Here is an 18,080-nt window from a genome sequence, read left to right on the forward strand (position 1 = left end):
TCTTTCTTCCAAATATACCACAGTAAAACAACTTAGTTCATGGGGCTGATGGCCACATTATTCATATTATTATAATACATCATCATCATCATCACATCATGGCTGTTGCCTAGTTGTACTTCCTCTTAAAACAATAATCACCACTACCACCATCATCATGGCTGTCAAACCATTTGACTTTACTCATTCAAAACAAATCCAGAGTGCAAATTTCTGGATCATGTTTGTTTGCGCTCTCAGCTTGCTTCAGCTAGATGCATCTTTTCTTAGATGGGTACCCAGATGGAGCACTGCAAGAAGGAAGAGTGTGGAGAGAATTAAAAGCCATTGTGGGAAGAGAAGCTCAACCTACTGCCTCACATGTTGAGTTAACAGATACTGTTAGCCTTAAATACTTACCGTCTCTTTCCAAAGACTTCAGGTAAGAGATGGCCTTGATCGGCTAAAATATGCTGTGTTTTTCTTCTTACAATATCTTTTCATTCAACAGTTATTACAAGAAGTATGGTGATTGTGAAATTCTTATACTAAGGTGAAAAATAAATTCTATTTAGTGAATTTATTGTAAAGTGTGTTCAAATTTCAATTTTCTGTCTGTATGAAACGTCTTGATGATTTGTATTTCTCTTGTAATAATCCTGTTGTTATAAGGGTGAGAAATTATTTTTAAAGATAAAATTTAAAAAGAATTGAGAATTTTCTCTTGGTATAAGAAGTACTTAGGCAGTAAAATTACAATTACAATTTAGAAATTATATGGATACTAGAATTTGTCAAATGGACTGAGACAGGATATGTTTGATATATTAAGTGTTATATAACATGTAGAATTAAACTAAGTTGTTGCAATTAGTGTTTCATTAAATGGACTCTTGGTCTCTATGTTTCTGAGCCCTGTGAACTTTGTGTGTGAATTCTGAACAATAGGCTGTGCTGTTGAGGTGTGTGTACTGATGCATGCACATGCCATTAGTTATATCTGTGAGCAAAGATGTCCAGGATTTTATTAAGGTACCGTTGGACCATTTTTTGATTACAATTACAATTACAGTTGGGATGGCCAGTATAGAACATTGATTGACTACGTAATCACAAATAAAGATGGTGGCAGGTACATCACAGATGTAAAGGTCATCCCTAGTGAAAGCATGGACAGTGACCACAGATTGTTGGTAGTAGACTTCAAACATAAGGCAAAAGAAACGCAGAAACTTATTACGAAAAATTCAAGGGTTAAAACTTGGAAGTTGCAAGAAGTCCAAATAAAGGAAGAATACAAACTAAGGATTCCACAGAGTTTGCCGAAGTGTGAAGTAACCAGCGTTAATGAAGAATGGAAGGCCTTCAAAGACACCTTTGTGGGAGAAGCCAAAAATCTATGTGGAGTTACAAGTTCTATCAAAAGAAAAAAGGAGACACCATGGTGGAATGATAGAGTGAAAACAGCGGTGAAAGAAAGAAACCAAATAAAGAAGGCACTGGACAAGGAAAAACAAAAACAGGGACAAGAACGAAATGAACAAGAAATACAAAGACTTCAAGGAGTATACAGGAACAAGAAACTTGCTGTAAAGGACATTGTAAGGGAAGAAAAAGAGAAGAAATGGAATGAGTTTGCAGACAAACTGGAAGAGGACAGTAGAGGAAATATGAAATTGCTATACAGAGTAGTGAAAAACAAGCGAAGGGATTAAGAGACCATAAAAGCAATAGAATGTGATGATGGAACTCTGGCACAAGAAGAGGGAGAAATTAAACAAGAACTCAAGATCTATTTCGAAAAGCTGCTGAATGGAGATACAGAAAACGTAACAACGGATAGAGGAGAGCCAAGCCGAGGAACCACAACTGAACCACCAATTACATGGCTTGAGGTTGAAAATGCGCTCAAGAGCATGAAGAAAGGAAAGGCAGTGGGCATAGACGAACTAAGTGCAGATATGCTGAAAGCAGCAGGAATTCCAGGAATCCAGTGGCTCTACAGACTGCTTAACAAGATATGGGAGGAAAATACTATTCCTGAGGACTGGAAGATGGGCATCATTGTACCTCTGTTCAAGAAAGGAAGCCGACGAAAATGTACTAATTACCGTGGTATCACACTACTGTCTCATGTCCTGAAAATATTGGAAAAAATAATAGAGACCAGAATCAGAGATATTGTTGAACCAATTTTGGAAGAAGAGCAGTATGGTTTCAGACCAGGTAGGTCAACTACAGACCTTATATTTGCAATTAGGATGCTAATGGAAAAATACTGGGAGAAGAACAAGCCTTTATTTTTAATTTTTTTGGACATTGAGAAAGCATACGATAGTGTACCAAGGGAAAGAATTTGGCAATGCATGAAAGAACTTCAAGTGCGAGACAGCCTTAGAGACAAAGTGAAAATGTTGTATAGTGGAAACAGAAGCTGTATTCAAGTAGGATGTGGTTTGTCGGACTGGTTTGAAATAAAGAGAGGAGTGCAGCAGGGCAGCTCATTGTCACCACTTCTATTTATTATTGTAATGGATGTAGTAATGAAATCTATTAAAAGGAAAGAACATGGAGATATCAAAGCCTTCACATTTGCAGATGATGTTGCGATCTGGAGTGACCCAGAAGAGGAATTGGGAGAGAGAATACAAAGCTGGAATGAGGAGTTTAAGAAATATGGTTTAAACATCAGCAAGACCAAGACGGTGGTGATGAAAGTGTATGGGGAAGGAGCAGAACCAATAGCCATGTTAAATGAAGCTCAACTGGACAGCGTTCCAGTTTTCAAATACTTGGGTAGCGTTATATCAAATGACAACCTAGCAAAACATGAGGTGAACAATCGAATCAATAAGGCAACACAATTTTACCACCAGGTAAGACACCTGCTGTGGGATGAGCAAATACCCATGAAAACAATAATGACATTGTACAAGTCCTATTATACACCAATTCTTACATACAGTCTCGAAACCACAACACTGACCAATAGAGATAATTCCAAACTTCAGGCAGCTGAAATGAAATTCCTACGCACTATGATCCAGAAAACCAGGAAAGACAAGATTAGGAATGAGAAAATTAGAGAAGAAGTAGGAATAGATGATTCTCTCCTCAATAAGATTCAGATATCAAGACTGAAGTGGTTTGGTCACATGAAGAGGATGCCAGTAAACAGAACTTCAAGGAAGGAATTTGACAGAAAGGTAGAAGGAAGACGACCCGTGGGAAGGCCACGAAGGAAATGGATAGATTTAGTTAAGAGCGATGTACTGCTGAGAGGTGATGATTGGGACAAGTTGGTGGAGGAAGAATGGTACAAGGACAGGATGAGATGGAGGAGGCTCATATACCACACCCGGGAAACTGGAGATGGTTTAGGATGATGATGATGATGATGATGATGATGATGATGATGATGATGATGAATGCCTGTAAATACAGTAAGTATTTATTCATTTGAAAAATGAAAGTAAATGCAATAATTTTATGGGCAGGGACACCTTGACGATGTTGTGAGATGGACAGCAGACAGTGGTACAGTGGTAATGGGGATGAAAAGTCATTTCAGTTTTAATTATGGTAGCGTGTTGATGGGGTTAAAGTTCCTCAGGAGGATCACTGTAAGTACTTTGGTGTAGATCGTCATTGGGTTAATCACAATAATGAGGTTGTGAAGAAAGGTTACAGATCTCTTTATATGGTTATGAGAGTGCGTATTCAGGTTTTGTCGTAAGGATGTTACCAAGAACCCACTGAATTGACATTGTAAAGATGGACATTGCAGATTGGGGAAGGACCCTGGAGGACATCATCAACAACAGAACGTATCTCAATAAGACAGAGTGGAAGGGGTTCGCCAACAGTATGTGGAAAAGTGGAACTCTTAAAGTGGTAATGCTGATGAGTAAGGATGTAAAAGAGATGTAAGACCCCAATTATAGTATGGTTCCAATGTACAGCACCCTCATCAGGATTACTTGATACAAGAATGGGAAAAATCCTTAGAAAAACAGCTCAATTTGTTCTGGGTGATGTCCAAAAAAAAAATGTAGTGTTACAGAAATGTTACATTGGGAGTAAGGAGATGAGCTGCTTGACTAAGCAGTATGTTCTGGGATACTAATAAAATGACAAAGTAATTTATTATCTTCCACCTATTCAATACTAGATAATCCTTATATTCAGTATATAATTATTTTACATTATTTAGTATGGTATGTTTCGCTTGTCCTTGCAAGCATCATCAGCCAATTTAACCTTTTAAAAAATAGGTCTGGGCCCTGAATTGTTAATACAATGTGTGAGATTATCCCTTAAATTCTAATGTTACATATATTTTGAGAATAATACATAGTTGGTACATTTGAACCTTCTATACAATAAATTGTTGTTTTGGTTAAAAATTACACCATAAAAGTATCTTAATGAGCAAGATTTCTTATAATGTTCTTATTATCTTCACTTCAAATGGGAATAAAATTTGTGATTATAATGTCTATATATCAGTGCACTAACACAGTAGTTGACAATTAATATAATTAAAAGAATGATAATACATAGAATTGTTTATGCATATTGTGTAAATTATTTTAATTTTCCACACATGTTGCAATGTGTGTGGATTAAATAAAATCTCTAAATATTAAAAAATTCTTCTTAAAATGGGTAAATCTGGAATTGTAGTCAGTAATGTCAGAGGCAGAACCAGTGGTGAACAAGAAATGTGCGGGTTTGTGATCAATCATTAGCGAATGACAAAGCATCAATTATGTTGAATAGTTTAACAATCTCCATTTATTTTATAGGAAGTTGTAGACATTAGTGTTGTTATCGTCAAATCTTGGAAAAGCTTGTGCTAGTCGAGTCTAATGTGCTAGTCTAAAGGGGGATTCAACTTGGAGCGTAGATGTAATTAAGAACTGTTAAGTAAATGCGTGTTGAAATCCCTTGGGCTATTGGAGAATTGATTAGCAGCATTGGCTTCTCATCTTGTCGGGGATCTCATCGATGCCTTATGCTTGGCCCGTCTTACGGTCTCTGAGTCTGTTTTGTAAATGCCTATGTGGATTTATCATCAAAGCTGTTTCCTTGAGATGCTGTGGTTATGTACGTCATGGTTTTGTATGTATCTAGTCTGGTAATTTGGGCCAATCAATGGTATTACCCAGTATTATAATATTGAGTCACTTCGCATTTTGGTAAATTTCTACATGGCACATATCTGCAAGATGCCCGATTTTGTATGTGTATCATGTGGTTGAGTGGAATAGATCGTATTTTGGTACACATTGAGGGAGAATTATTTCACCTTTAGTTTTTATTTTACTCTGGATTAATGTTTTATTTTACTGACCCGTCTTTACATCGCGTTTATGTCTTGCCATTGTGCGACCTAGCGGTAACCTTTCCTTTACTTTTGGGCTCTTTTGGAGATAGCCATTTTATTTTTCTGGCAAATCCTTGCCTTTTTTCCCCCTTTCATTTGACACCTGTCCACATGTGATGTAGTTTTGCCCTATTTTATTTTCTTCTTTGCCCTAAGTGATTATTGAGGAGCTATTTTTTTGCCTCCAGGGTCTGTACCTTCTCTGTGGTGCGTTATATATTATTTTGAAATAAGTAATTAGTATCGAAATATATAATCTCTGAGGTAAACGGGAGGTTATGCAAATAGTTTTCTCCTGATGAAAGAATGAGTGGGGGCCCTGGCCCATCTCTGGCACTGAAGTACACCAATTGTATTATCGTATGAAGGTCGCTAGGAATGGTGATATTTTGACAATCTTCATATGCTATCATTTATGAGTACTCTCCAAAAGAATTGATGAGCTATGTTTTTTCATTGTTATGAATTTATTTATCTTTCATTTGAACCTTTTTAATAAACTTAAGTCTTATTTCTTTCTTTTCTTTGCCGTAGTAAGGTTGGATTAGTTGGATGTATATATTGTACTAGCAATTACCCGCGGCTTCGCTCTCGTTGATTTTGTAATTTGATCAAAGTAATCGTTCCTTGGCATTGTATTAAGACATTATCTGAAAATTCCTAAAGTAGAAAAACTTACCCAAAAATTGAGTTTCTTTTACCTCAGAAATTCTTTGTAAACCATGTTTGTGGTATTACCTTCTGGGGCTAAGACGACCATGCAACATAGAACTGTACATGTGAAACAGTCTTCTCTCAAGTCGAAAAAATAAATTCATGTTTCTTTATTTTTAAAGGAGATTCCAAATACCTATTCCCACATCTGTAATATCTTCAGTTTTTGAGATATACATAAGTATCCCAATAAAAAGAATTCAACTCCTTGATCAGTCCTTCCCCCATCCCCACCCCCATCTAAGTGTATTTTCCGAAAACAAAAACAAGTGTTTCTTTATTTTTAAAGGAGATTCCAAATAACAATTTTCACATCTGTAACATCTTCAGTAACCTCATAAAAAATAATTCAACTATTTATCACTTCTTTTCACCCCCCGTTAAGTGCCTTCTCCGAAAATAAAAAGTTACATGTTCCTGTATTTTTAAAGGACTTTCCAAATACCACATTTCTTGTCTCTAACATGTTAAGTTTTTGACATATAATGTAGATATACCGGTTCTCATTTTAAAAATTCACCCGCTTTTCCAATTCCTTTCAGCCCCTTAACTGGATTTTCTGGAAAAAACCATTTCTTTTTTAAAGGAGATTCCAGATACCAGTTTTCATGTCTTTATGTCTGCAACACCTTCAGTTTTTGAGGTAAATGTATACTCATAATAAATTCAACTTCTTCACTTCTTTCCATCACTCTCACGCCTTAAATGGACTTTCCGAAAGGAAAAAATACTTATTTCTTTATTTTGAAAGGAAAATCAAAGTACCAAAGTTCACGCCTGTAACAGCTTCAGTTTTTAAGATAAAGTATCCTCATAAATATATTTCACCTCCTTATTTACTTACTTTCAACCCCACACCCCTCACGTCGATTTTCCAAAGTACCGAGCTTGATAGCTGCGGTCGCTTTAGTGCGGCCAGTATCCAGTATTTGGGAGATAGTGAGTTGAACCACTGTCAGCAGTCCTGAAGATAGTTTTCCGTGTACCTAAATTAAGGCCATGGATGCTTCCTTTCCACTCCTAGCCCTTTCCTATCCCATTGTCGCCATAAGACCTATCTGTGTCGGTGCAACGTAAAACAACTTGTAATAATAATGATTTTCCAAAGTATCCTCTTGAAAGTAATTCAACTCCTTTTTCAACCCCCCCCGTTTAGTTGATTTCCCCCTCTCCAAAAGTGCGTGTTTCTTTATTTTTAAAGGAGATTCTAAATACCAACTTTCACATCTTTAGTTTTTGAGATATAAGTATCTCATGAAGAGAATTCAACTTCTTTTCCACTCCACCCTCGTCCGTTAAGTTGGTTTCCCCCCCACCCAAAAAATGCGTGCTTCTTTATTTTTAAAGGGATTACAAAGACCAATATCCATGTCTGTAACCTTCAGTTTTGAGATATAAGTTTCTCCAGAAAAAGAAATCAATTTTTTTCCACTTCCTTTCACACTCCCCACTTGAGCGAATTTTCCGAAAACAAACAGTACCCGTTTCTTTAAAAGAGCTTTTAAATACCAATTATCATGACTGTAACATCTTCAGTTTTTGAGATATATGTATCCACGTAAGAGGAAGTTGATCCCCTCCCCTAAAATGCGTGTTTCTTTATTTTTAAATGAGATTCCAAATACCAGTTTTCATGTTTGTAACATCTTTAGGTTTTTGGTATATTCTCATGAAAATAATTCAACAAAGTTTTCAATTCTTTCACCCCCCCCCCCCCTCCCACCATTAAGCATTTTTTTTTTTTTCCAAAAACAAAAGAATTCGTGTTTCCTTATTTTCAAAGGAGATTCCAAATACCACTTTCCACGTCTGCAACATGTTACGTTTTTGAGATATACTGTTGATACGCTAATTTTAATAATTCACCCCCTTTTTCAGTTCCCCTTAAATGGATTTTCTGAAAAAAGATATTTATGTTTCTTTACTTTTACAGGAACTTCCAAATACCAGTTTTCAAAATGTGTAATATGTAACGTGTCTGAGATAATTTGCAGATATAGTCTTTTTAAAAATTCAACCCATTTGTCACTCCTGTCCACCCCCTATTCATCGGATTATCCAATAACACAAGAATACATGTTTCTTTATTTTCAAAGGAGATTCCAAATACCAATTTTCATGTCTGTAACATCTTCAGTTTTTGAGATAAAAGTCTCTTCATGAAAAGTGTTCAACCTGTTCCCCCCTTTTTTACCCACCTTAATGGGATTATCCAAAACCAAACCAAAAAAAAAAATACATGTTTCTGTATTTTTAAAGGAGATTCCAAAAACCAATTTTTACGTCTATAAACTATTAAATTTTTGAGATATAGGTATCCTCAGGACATGTTATTTTATATACAGGGTGAAGCGTAATTCGCGCACTTGGACGTCGCAGCGCGACTCCTCACATGCCAGCAATAAAAAAATGTCTTTTACAAAATTTCGTCTTGCGAGTATATCCGGTAGAAAACGGATGTTGAAGAGTAGCAATCTGGCAACACTGTAACCTCATGTAGGGTAACTACCTCTGTCAGCAGAAGTTAGTCGTACTGTACAGTTGGTGCAGTGGGTAGAGTTTTTGGTTGGCATGCAGGATGTCGATGGTTCGATCCTGGGTTGAGGCGCATTTTTTTATTTGCTAATTTCCATCTGACATTGTCCGCCTCTGTGGTGTAGTGGTTAGCGTGATTAGCTGCCACCCCCGGAGGCCCGGGTTCGATTCCCGGCTCTGCCACGAAATTTGAAAAGTGGCACGAGGGCTGGAACGGGGTCCACTCAGCCTCGGGAGGTCAACTGAGTAGAGGTGGGTTCGATTCCCACCTCAGCCATCCTGGAAGTGGTTTTCCGTGGTTTCCCACTTCTCCTCCAGGCGAATGCCGGGATGGTACCTAACTTAAGGCCACGGCCGCTTCCTTCCCTCTTCCTTGCCTATCCCTTCCAATCTTCCCATCCCTCCACAAGGCCCCTGTTGAGCATAGCAGGTGAGGCCGCCTGGGCGAGGTATTGGTCATACTCCCCAGTTGTATCCCCCGACCAAGAGTCTGAAGCTCCAGGACACTGCCCTTGAGGCGGTAGAGGTGGGATCCCTCGCTAAGACCGAGGGAGAAACCAAACCTGGAGGGTAAACAGATGATGATGATGATGTTGATGATGACTAATCTATGGGACCATTGGAGGAGGGTACAAAGAAAACCGGTTTCACATTGAGTAGATGAAGTGGTGCGAATAAATTCACGCCCACGACGTTGAAAGGGCGCCTTTCAAAGCTGACCAACGAAAACGATTGTTCGTCCATTTCTAGGATTGTAGTGTGTAAGGGCAAATGGTTTCTAGAGGACCCACTCCAATCGCTGTTGACGATTAAGATGCCAGATACCATACCACCTGGACTACATTTACGAAATAAAAAACAAACGCCTCATCCCAGAACCGACCACTCGACCTCCCGCATGCTAACCCAATACTCCATCCACTGCCCCAACTGTACTGCACGACAAATATGTGCTGACAGAGGTAGTTACCGTACATGTGATTACAGTGTTGCCAGATTGCTACTCTTAAACGTCGTTTTTCTGCCAGATATACTCGCAAGACGAAATTTTGTAAGAGGCATTTTTTTATTGCTGGCATGTGGGGAGTTGCGCTGCGACGCCCGAGTGCGCGAATTACGCTTCATCCTGTATACAGATAGGACAGGAGGAGTCCAACTTCGAACAGTTTCTTGTTTGCTCCAATCGACGATTTATCGGACCTGAATACTTTTCCACCACGTTGCCCCTCTCATACTAGACTCTGCCTTGTATTATCGCAGTCTATTCGTTTGCGTTTTTCTCTGTGTTATCTCTGCTGTTTGGTAATGTTGTGTTTGGAATGATGATAGTGGGGGATATCACAAACCTCAATTTGATTGAAATAAAATACAAAATGTTTATATAAATGTTGTTTTGGTGAGATGGATAAATGGCTGAATGTTTTAGTAAATATAATTCTGTTCATGGACATTGTAAACTGTAGTGAAGTGACATCAAGCCTTCTAGTCAAGTTCCTTTGCTCTCCAGTTTTAACTACATATTAAGTGTTTGTTTGAATATATTTTTGTATTTTAATAATTTTAAATGTACCTGTTGTAAATGTTATTCAGTATTATATTTGTTTGAAGACTATCAGGATTTTCTCAGAACTCTTGCTTGTTAAGTTGAAAACCAACTGTCTACTTCCTTAATCTGTTTATCCTCCAGGGTTGGCTTTTCCCTCGGACTCTGTGAGAGATCCCACCTGTCACTTCGCTATTGTTATTTCATTCCGGTGTTTTCCAAATTCGTACGTTCCTCATCGCCAGATGTTTCATTCCAGGCTTGTGTCAATGTCATACCTTCATGTGTGCGTACGCCTGTTATGTTATGTGACCCTCTCAGACTGATTCTGATGGTTCCGTCAGCTTCTGCTTCGAACGCTAGCGCTGTACTGCGTCCGAGGAGCCATCTGGTGATGAGTGAATGTACCATTTCCACTTCTGTTGGGTAATGTCTCAATTCAGCCTCATTGTTTTCGAAGCCTTTCTCATGGACAGTTGAGATTTTCTTCTGATGACGCAGCACATAGTTATTTGCAAAACGTAAAGAATTTCACCTTATTTTTTTGACATGGCATAAGCCCAAAGGCCTATATCATGTCTATAAGTACGGGCCATGAAAGCATCAATGGCAACATAAAACTGACTATATGTACTTTATAAGTAGGCCTAAAAGTCGTGTTCACGATCTATTGTCTTTTTACATTTCGAAATGCTGCCTTCCAACGAAAATAGCCAATATAACTCAAATACATTCATAATTTAGTTAAAGAATAGTGTAGAATGTTTACATGTATAATTTATAACTCTTTATAACCTAGAAGCTGTATGTTCACTGCACAAAATATGAGGTTATCGCATATTGGACCCCTCTTACGTTTTTGGGCTGTAAAAGTGGAAAAAAAAAATGGGGGCTAATATGTGAGTAAATACAGTATACTTTTCCCTTGTAAAAAATTTGTCTCACATGATTTTAGTATGGTAACATTGCTCTCTCCTTCAGACCATCAACTCGGGAACCTGTCGAACCTGTGGCCCCAAGTGCCATGAGAGAGTCCCTTGCCAAGTGGCTTGATTGGGTAAGAGACTATACCTTTGAAAAAGTGAGTAGTCTTTTGCAACTGGTAAGCTCAGTTCGAGGTCTTCAAGCTGTCCGAGCTGAGGCAAACTCTGTTCAAGTACCCGACACTTGGGATTCAATGTGTCAACGATTGTTAATTCCAAGAGGACTTAACTTATGGGAAACTTACTTCCAGACTCTACTTACGTCTAGGGCCAAGGAATTGGTGTCTCAACAATGGTCTACAGCCCTACAGAAACTCAAGCAAACTCTTACTGAAGTGGCAGACAACGTTAGCAGTGAGACGTGAGTACTAGCAAATTTCTAATTTGGCAAACACTAGAGTCTAAAATATCTTGTGTTCGAACCCCACTGTTGGCAGCTCTGAAGATGGTTTTTCGTAGTTTCCCCATTTTCACACCATGCAAATGCTAGCTGGGGCTGTATCTTAATTAAGGCCATGGCCGCTTACTTTCCACTCCTAGCCCTTTCCTATCCCATCGTCACCATAAGACCTCTCTGTGTCGATGCGATGTAAATTAAATTCAAAAATTAAAAAAAAATAATCAGGATTTTTCAGTATTTCTTAAATATCCAAATACCGGTAGTGAGTTTTACATTTTCTTGTTATAATTTACCAGAATTTCTTTCGGATCAATAAGCTGTGCATGATGTCGGTAGGAGGTCCATTTTTCCAGAGGAATCATAGAGGAGGAAAGGAGGGTGCACTACACTTACCATAGCAGAAATTTATGAATGATGAACTCAGATGATACGAAAAATGTTTAGATAGACGGCACTAGGCGAGTGATTAGGCCATTTGGTTGTAAGCTTGCATTTGGCAGAGGGTGGATTTGAACCCCTCTCTCGACAGTGCTGAAAATGGTTTTCCATGGTTTTCTGTATTCACATCAGGCATATCTGAGGCTGTACCTTAATTAACACTCCAGGGTCTCATGGATCACAATAGTGATGCAACTGTTTACTCTTAATCAGTCCTGTCTATTGGCGCGGTTGATTAACTTGAACCTCTCTATACCTTCCTCTCGCTCTGTCCCCTCTCTGACAGGCAGTAGCCTGTTAGCATTCGCTGATGGCTGTTGCATTATAAAGCAATCCATTTTTGTGGATCACCAGTGTGATCCGTGCGACCACTAGTATGACTTATTTGGACTTCATTAGTTTTGTTCTTACAGTGTCTAATCTTAATTCCTGTGAATTTATCTACTCCGTTTTGAGTTTATACTAATTATTGATAGATACCGTAAGTGTAGAATGGATGACTATGAGGGTACAAATATACTACAGAATGAACCAGACAGTGAGGAAAATAAAACTAGCAAATGGACCGCTGCCACATTTGCAATGTACGCGAAACAAGACAACCACGAAAACCTGTCATGTATGCACCAAATTTGCGGATGTGTGCGAAATAAGACAACCAGGAAAACCTGCCGTGTATGCACCAATTGAGTTTGTGGGAAGTATGTGAAACTAGTCATGGAAAAGATAATGAACGGTAAAGAGTTTCCTGAACACAGAAGTGCAACATTTCTCTGGATTTCCTGTAACGTAAGAATTTAATAATATTATATTCTTTATTTAATACAATTATCTCACCTTTTGTTGCTTAGTTAGTATCATCTATTTATGACGAACACGTTCAAACTGTGTTAGTATGGACATAATGTTAAGACACCACAAAAAGAACGCTATTAGAAAGAACTATTAGAAAAATCACAATGTAAGGTAACTTTTCAGCTATTTCATGTAAATGTGTGCTTTATGTATAGAATATTTTCCAGAATGCATTCTGTATAATTCATTGAGTTAGTAGCATGGAATAGCCTCAAATCCCAAAATAAGTATAGATCATACTTGTGATACGTGCGACCACTGGCGTGATATTTTTTTGCATGACCACTGAAGTGTTAAGGCCATGGTCACGTCCTTCGCTGACCTATCCCCTTGTTGTCATAAGACCTGTTGAAATCTGTGCAATATAAACCCAATAGCAAACAGCAAATGTTTTGAATTTAATTTTGGTGAATTATTTTCAGCTTATCTGTTATACAAAACTGTCACATAGCATGTACACAGTTATATTTCCATCGACCCTTCATGCTATTGCTAGATTCTGATGCACAGAGGTGGACAGCCTCTCCCTGTCAGCAGCTTGTCGTTATGTACTGTATTAATTTTCTAGCTCTCTTAGACCCCCACTGCACATTTTTTTTTTTACATTTGATCTTCCTTCTGGTGTAAAAACCATGTGTAGCAGAGCTTTATACTATCTTTGAAGCTCTGCGGCATGTGTTATCCAATGGATGCTGGCACTTTCTGCTGTGTACCGACTCCTTGACAATAATATAGATATACCTAGTTGGTCCTTTGTTAAATATCATAAATTTTCTAGCTATCTCATTTCTAGTTGCCAGCGTTTCACCCCAGCAAGAGGCATGTCTAGTGCATACCATGGAGGCCACTGTGTAGGCTACTTGGAGCCACCAGCAGAGACTTTGTCTCATTTTTAAACAATGTTGCCTGCTTGGCCATCAAATGATATAGATGTTGATTCCCATAGGAACCTGAAATATTTGTCCTGAATGAGTAAATTTATAATGCCAATATAAATGGTCCGTTATTGGAGATTATAAATTTTCCAGCTAACTCATTCCTGGTTGCCAGCATTTCACCCCAGTGTGCTAAGTTGGGCTCATCAGTTGGTAGATAGCACACCTACCAACACGCATGGCTAGTGCATACTATGGAGGCCACAGACGATGTGGTGATTTGAGGTTGCACAGAGGATGAAGTACAGAAGAAACTAGATGCCTGGAACCATCAATTTAAGTAGTTTGGCCTAAAACTTAGCCCTACGAAGATGGTAACCATGAAGGTTAGCAGGCAAAGAAAAGGTATGAATATTATGCTGGATGGAAAGAAGGTAGCAGAAGTTGATCAGTTCAAATACCTTGGCAGCATTGTAACTCGAGATGGCCGTTCCTCAGATGAAATCACCAATAGGATTCAGAAAGGAGCTCATTTGTACCATCAAGTTAGAAACATCCTCTGTGACTGCCAAATTCCTTTAATATGTAAGAAAAATTTGTATCAGGCCTAGTTTGTACCAGTAACAACATATGGTCTGCAAACTTGCACCATCAACAGAAGGGATAACAGCAGACTTCACGCTGCAGAAATGAAATTCCTGAGGTCAGTACTGCAGAAAACAAGACGAGATGAGATCTGGAATGAAGTGGTCCGTGAAGACATCCAAAATGAAAACACTCAACAAAATTCTAGCAACATTAAGTTTGAGATGGTTTGATCAGTTTGAAGAGGATGGATCTAAAGAGGTTAGCACAAAAATGGTCTGACAAAGGTCTGGAGGGAAAGCAACCTAGGGGCAGACTGAGGACATGATGGATCTCTCAAATAAAAGATGATCAGCAAGGAAGTCCGGCTCCATGGCTAAATGGTTAGTGTGCTGGCCTTTGGTCACAGGGGTCCCAGGTTCGATTCCTGGCAGGGTCGGGAATTTTAACCATCATTTGTTAGTTTTGCTGGCACGGGGGCTGGGTGTATGTGTTGTCTTCATCATCATTTCATCCTCATCACGACGTGCAGGTCGCCTGCGGGAGTCAAATCTAAAGACCTGCACTCGGCGAGCCGAACTTGTCCTTGGACACTCCCGGCACTAAAAGCCATATGCCATTTTATTTCATGTCATTTAATTTCATTTCATTTCATCTGCAAGGAAGAGGAGTGGAATTGTTTAAAGTCGAAGAAGAAATGTACTTGCATAGCATAAGTGGAGAGTGCTCTTGCACCACACCTGGGAAACTGGAGATGGTTAAATGATGATGATGATGATGATGTCCTAGGTGCTGGCCCCTTTAAACAACAAACATCATCATCAAAACCATGTGTCGAGTTAATATTTTTAAAAAAATACAGAGATGTATACAAAGTATTTAAAATGTTGACTGTATGATCCCCTTATCTATTAGGTCTTGGACTTCCAACATTTATGACGACCCACTGATATTCCTGTCATTTTTTACTGTATCAAAAATGTTGTGGAACAAAACAGTTTGTAAATAATATTCAAAATAACTTTGGTCATTTGCAATTTTTCTGTGAAACCAACAGTAAGGGAGATACATTGAGTTTTACATTTAAGGCTCCCTCTGAAACAAAATTTTTTCCATTAAGGCATGTCTGCAGGGGACAAGGAAAGAAAATGTGTTAAATAAGGAAATATACTATTGAATACGCAAATGGAAGGAAATGTACTATTTAATACGCAAATGAAAGGAAATGTACTATTTAATACACAAATGGAAGGAAATGTACTATTTAATATGCAAATGGAAGGAAATGTACTATTTAATACACAAATGGAAGGAAATGTACTATTTAATATGCAAATGGAAGGAAATGTACTATTTAATACGCAAATGGGAAACACTTGATATTTTTTTCATCATACGTGCTTTTTATGTCATATATAAAGGTACAGTGAGAGCTGTATCTACCATTTCTGAAGATGAGAGGAGAGTATTAATACATGTGAAAAACACGAGAGAACAGATATGGAGACCTTTGCCACTAGGACTTATAAAATAACAGCATATTAAAAGATGTAAAAAAAAAAACATGAGACAACAAATATGAAAACATTTGCCCAATGAGTATCAACATATTATTGGTGGACACATTATTCTTAACAAGGGAAGGGCATGTACCGGGGAATCACTGATCTTACGTAAATTTTGCACACCTTAAATGAGCCAAGAATAATATAATGGCCAAAATACTTCCTTTGGAAATCAGAAAGCGTTAAAGTTCGTATGTTTGAATCGGCGCACTCGGCTACACAGTACTGCACTGCGTGCTGGGTTCACTCATTGAGAGGTCGCTACTCCATGTCCAACAGCTGACTTGAGGCCATGCTGACATATGCTTAAAAAGGGAGTTCAATATTGGAGGAGTGGTAAGTGGGGCCCACTTTCGTTTTTGTTGGTGAAACAAAAGTTCCATCTTGTCAAAAGCATAAAAGATTTATATTTGTGGGGAAAGCATGTAAAGAAAAATGGGACGAGGCATGGCAAATTAAGGGCAATAGCATGTACTTTCACAGAAGAAAACAATTTTGCCCATCAAAATAATGAAGTACTGAAATTCACGATGTGACCATCCAGCAGTGGGCTATGCAAATTGTTCATGAAGAATAATGCTCAGGGTTTAAAGCATGCCACTTGAAGTGGTATTGTGTTGCGTTAAAATAACATCTGTAACAATGAAAAAGCAGACCAACAAAGAAGTAGAAACCATGGAAGTAGCAGAAATATTTGTAGAAGTAGTTCAATCTGTTATAGAGCCTTACGGCTCCAAAAACGTGTGTACAGAGATCAGAGTGCATTCAGCCTGGAGATGTTTACTAGAAGGACATTGACTTTAAAAGGGGAAAAATCAGTTTCCACTGCAGTGCAACCTGAGGTGTCCACCACACAGTTACACCTTAAGGCTAAGAGTTACCACAAGTAGCGAGCTTATGGGGCCTTTATGCATCACTTAAAGTCGAAAAGTGTGTTTCGTAAATCGGTAAAAAAGAACGTGTTTTTACATGAAAATATTCATGTTGGTTGCATTAAATCCGGAAAAATTGGATCTATACACGTGAATGAATGGTTTAATGGCATATTCAAACAAAATACACCGTCCGATGAAGTCGTGCTCATTCTGGATTCCTTTTCTGGACATAAATCTTCACAAAATGAAGATACCATACAGGTGGTGGTGATGGTAATCCCTCCTGGTACCACAGATTATTGTCAACTACTATATGTATATGGGGTTAGAGTATGGAAAGGCTTTGTATGTAGATTATCTGACATTGTTCAATTATTGAGTTCGGATATTGTTTTGGCGCAGAGGAACACAATCTTAAAAATTCATTCTCTGACACACAGTACCACCAGCTGTTGTCTCCTCACTTTTGTACCATGTGGTAATATGCCTGTTACCAAAGTCAGTATGTGTCTAGAAATCCAGGAGCCTTTGAGCATCTTGTGGAATATTGTTTTGACAGTGGTGACTTAAAATGATTCACTTGCCATAATCCTCTTTTTGTTAGATGTAGTTGGTGTAGAACTGCTTTGTGCTGTCAACATTACTATCATGAGCATTGTTGTTGCAGAAACTATAAGTAGTATCTTGCTCTTGTGTGTAACGTCCCTTGTTATACTGATTAACCTTTATTTTCACCATAACAATCTTATTCTATTGCTTTTATTGTCCCACAATGCAGGAATTACATTTTCCCTCTTAATAGCTAACCGCACCAATTCAAACGTACAAAGTTTTAATGCTTTCTGAAAGTCATATATGTTAATTTCTGAAGGAAATATTTTGGCCGTTGCGTTATTCTTGGGTCATTTAACGTGTGCGCAAAATTTACGTAAGATCTGTGATTGCCTGGTACGTGCCACTTTCTTGTAAGATTCAATAAATTTTCTTTCTCTGGATGGAACATTTTAATTACTACTATTGTACCTATTTACAACATTAACACACATGTATTTGGATGGAAAACTACACAATCACTGCTTCGTACTGAAATAGTCCAGAATCGATCTCCATTTACACTTTTTATTTCTCTTGCACTTGCCTCAGCACTGGTAGACATCATTTCGCTATGCTCATCTTCTTCATTGTCACTGGTGTGAGACTCGGCTGCTGTTTGTTCCACAACCTACTCCTCCACCCTTCTTTCCTCTGCATTTACCACCTTGTCATCTACCTGAAGAAAGCCTTCATATATAGGTAGAGGAACTAGGGAGTGGAATAATTTATCAAGGGAAATGTCAAACAGTT

General features: G+C 38.2%; 1 protein-coding gene across 2 annotated transcripts in view; it reads left to right on the forward strand.

Annotated features, from left to right (window-relative positions):
• The window catches only part of Cog1 (conserved oligomeric Golgi complex subunit 1), a 159,041-nt gene that overhangs the window by 45,169 nt on the left and 95,792 nt on the right, over positions 1–18,080 (forward strand). For both annotated transcript variants that reach the window (XM_067143163.2, XM_067143164.2), the window contains exons 6-7: positions 271–421; positions 11,142–11,504. In XM_067143163.2, the coding sequence (XP_066999264.2) occupies positions 271–421; positions 11,142–11,504 (514 nt within the window). The remainder of the gene's footprint in view (positions 1–270; positions 422–11,141; positions 11,505–18,080) is intronic.

This window comes from Anabrus simplex, chromosome 3 (assembly GCF_040414725.1).
Source record: "Anabrus simplex isolate iqAnaSimp1 chromosome 3, ASM4041472v1, whole genome shotgun sequence".
Lineage (NCBI taxonomy): Eukaryota > Metazoa > Arthropoda > Insecta > Orthoptera > Tettigoniidae > Anabrus > Anabrus simplex.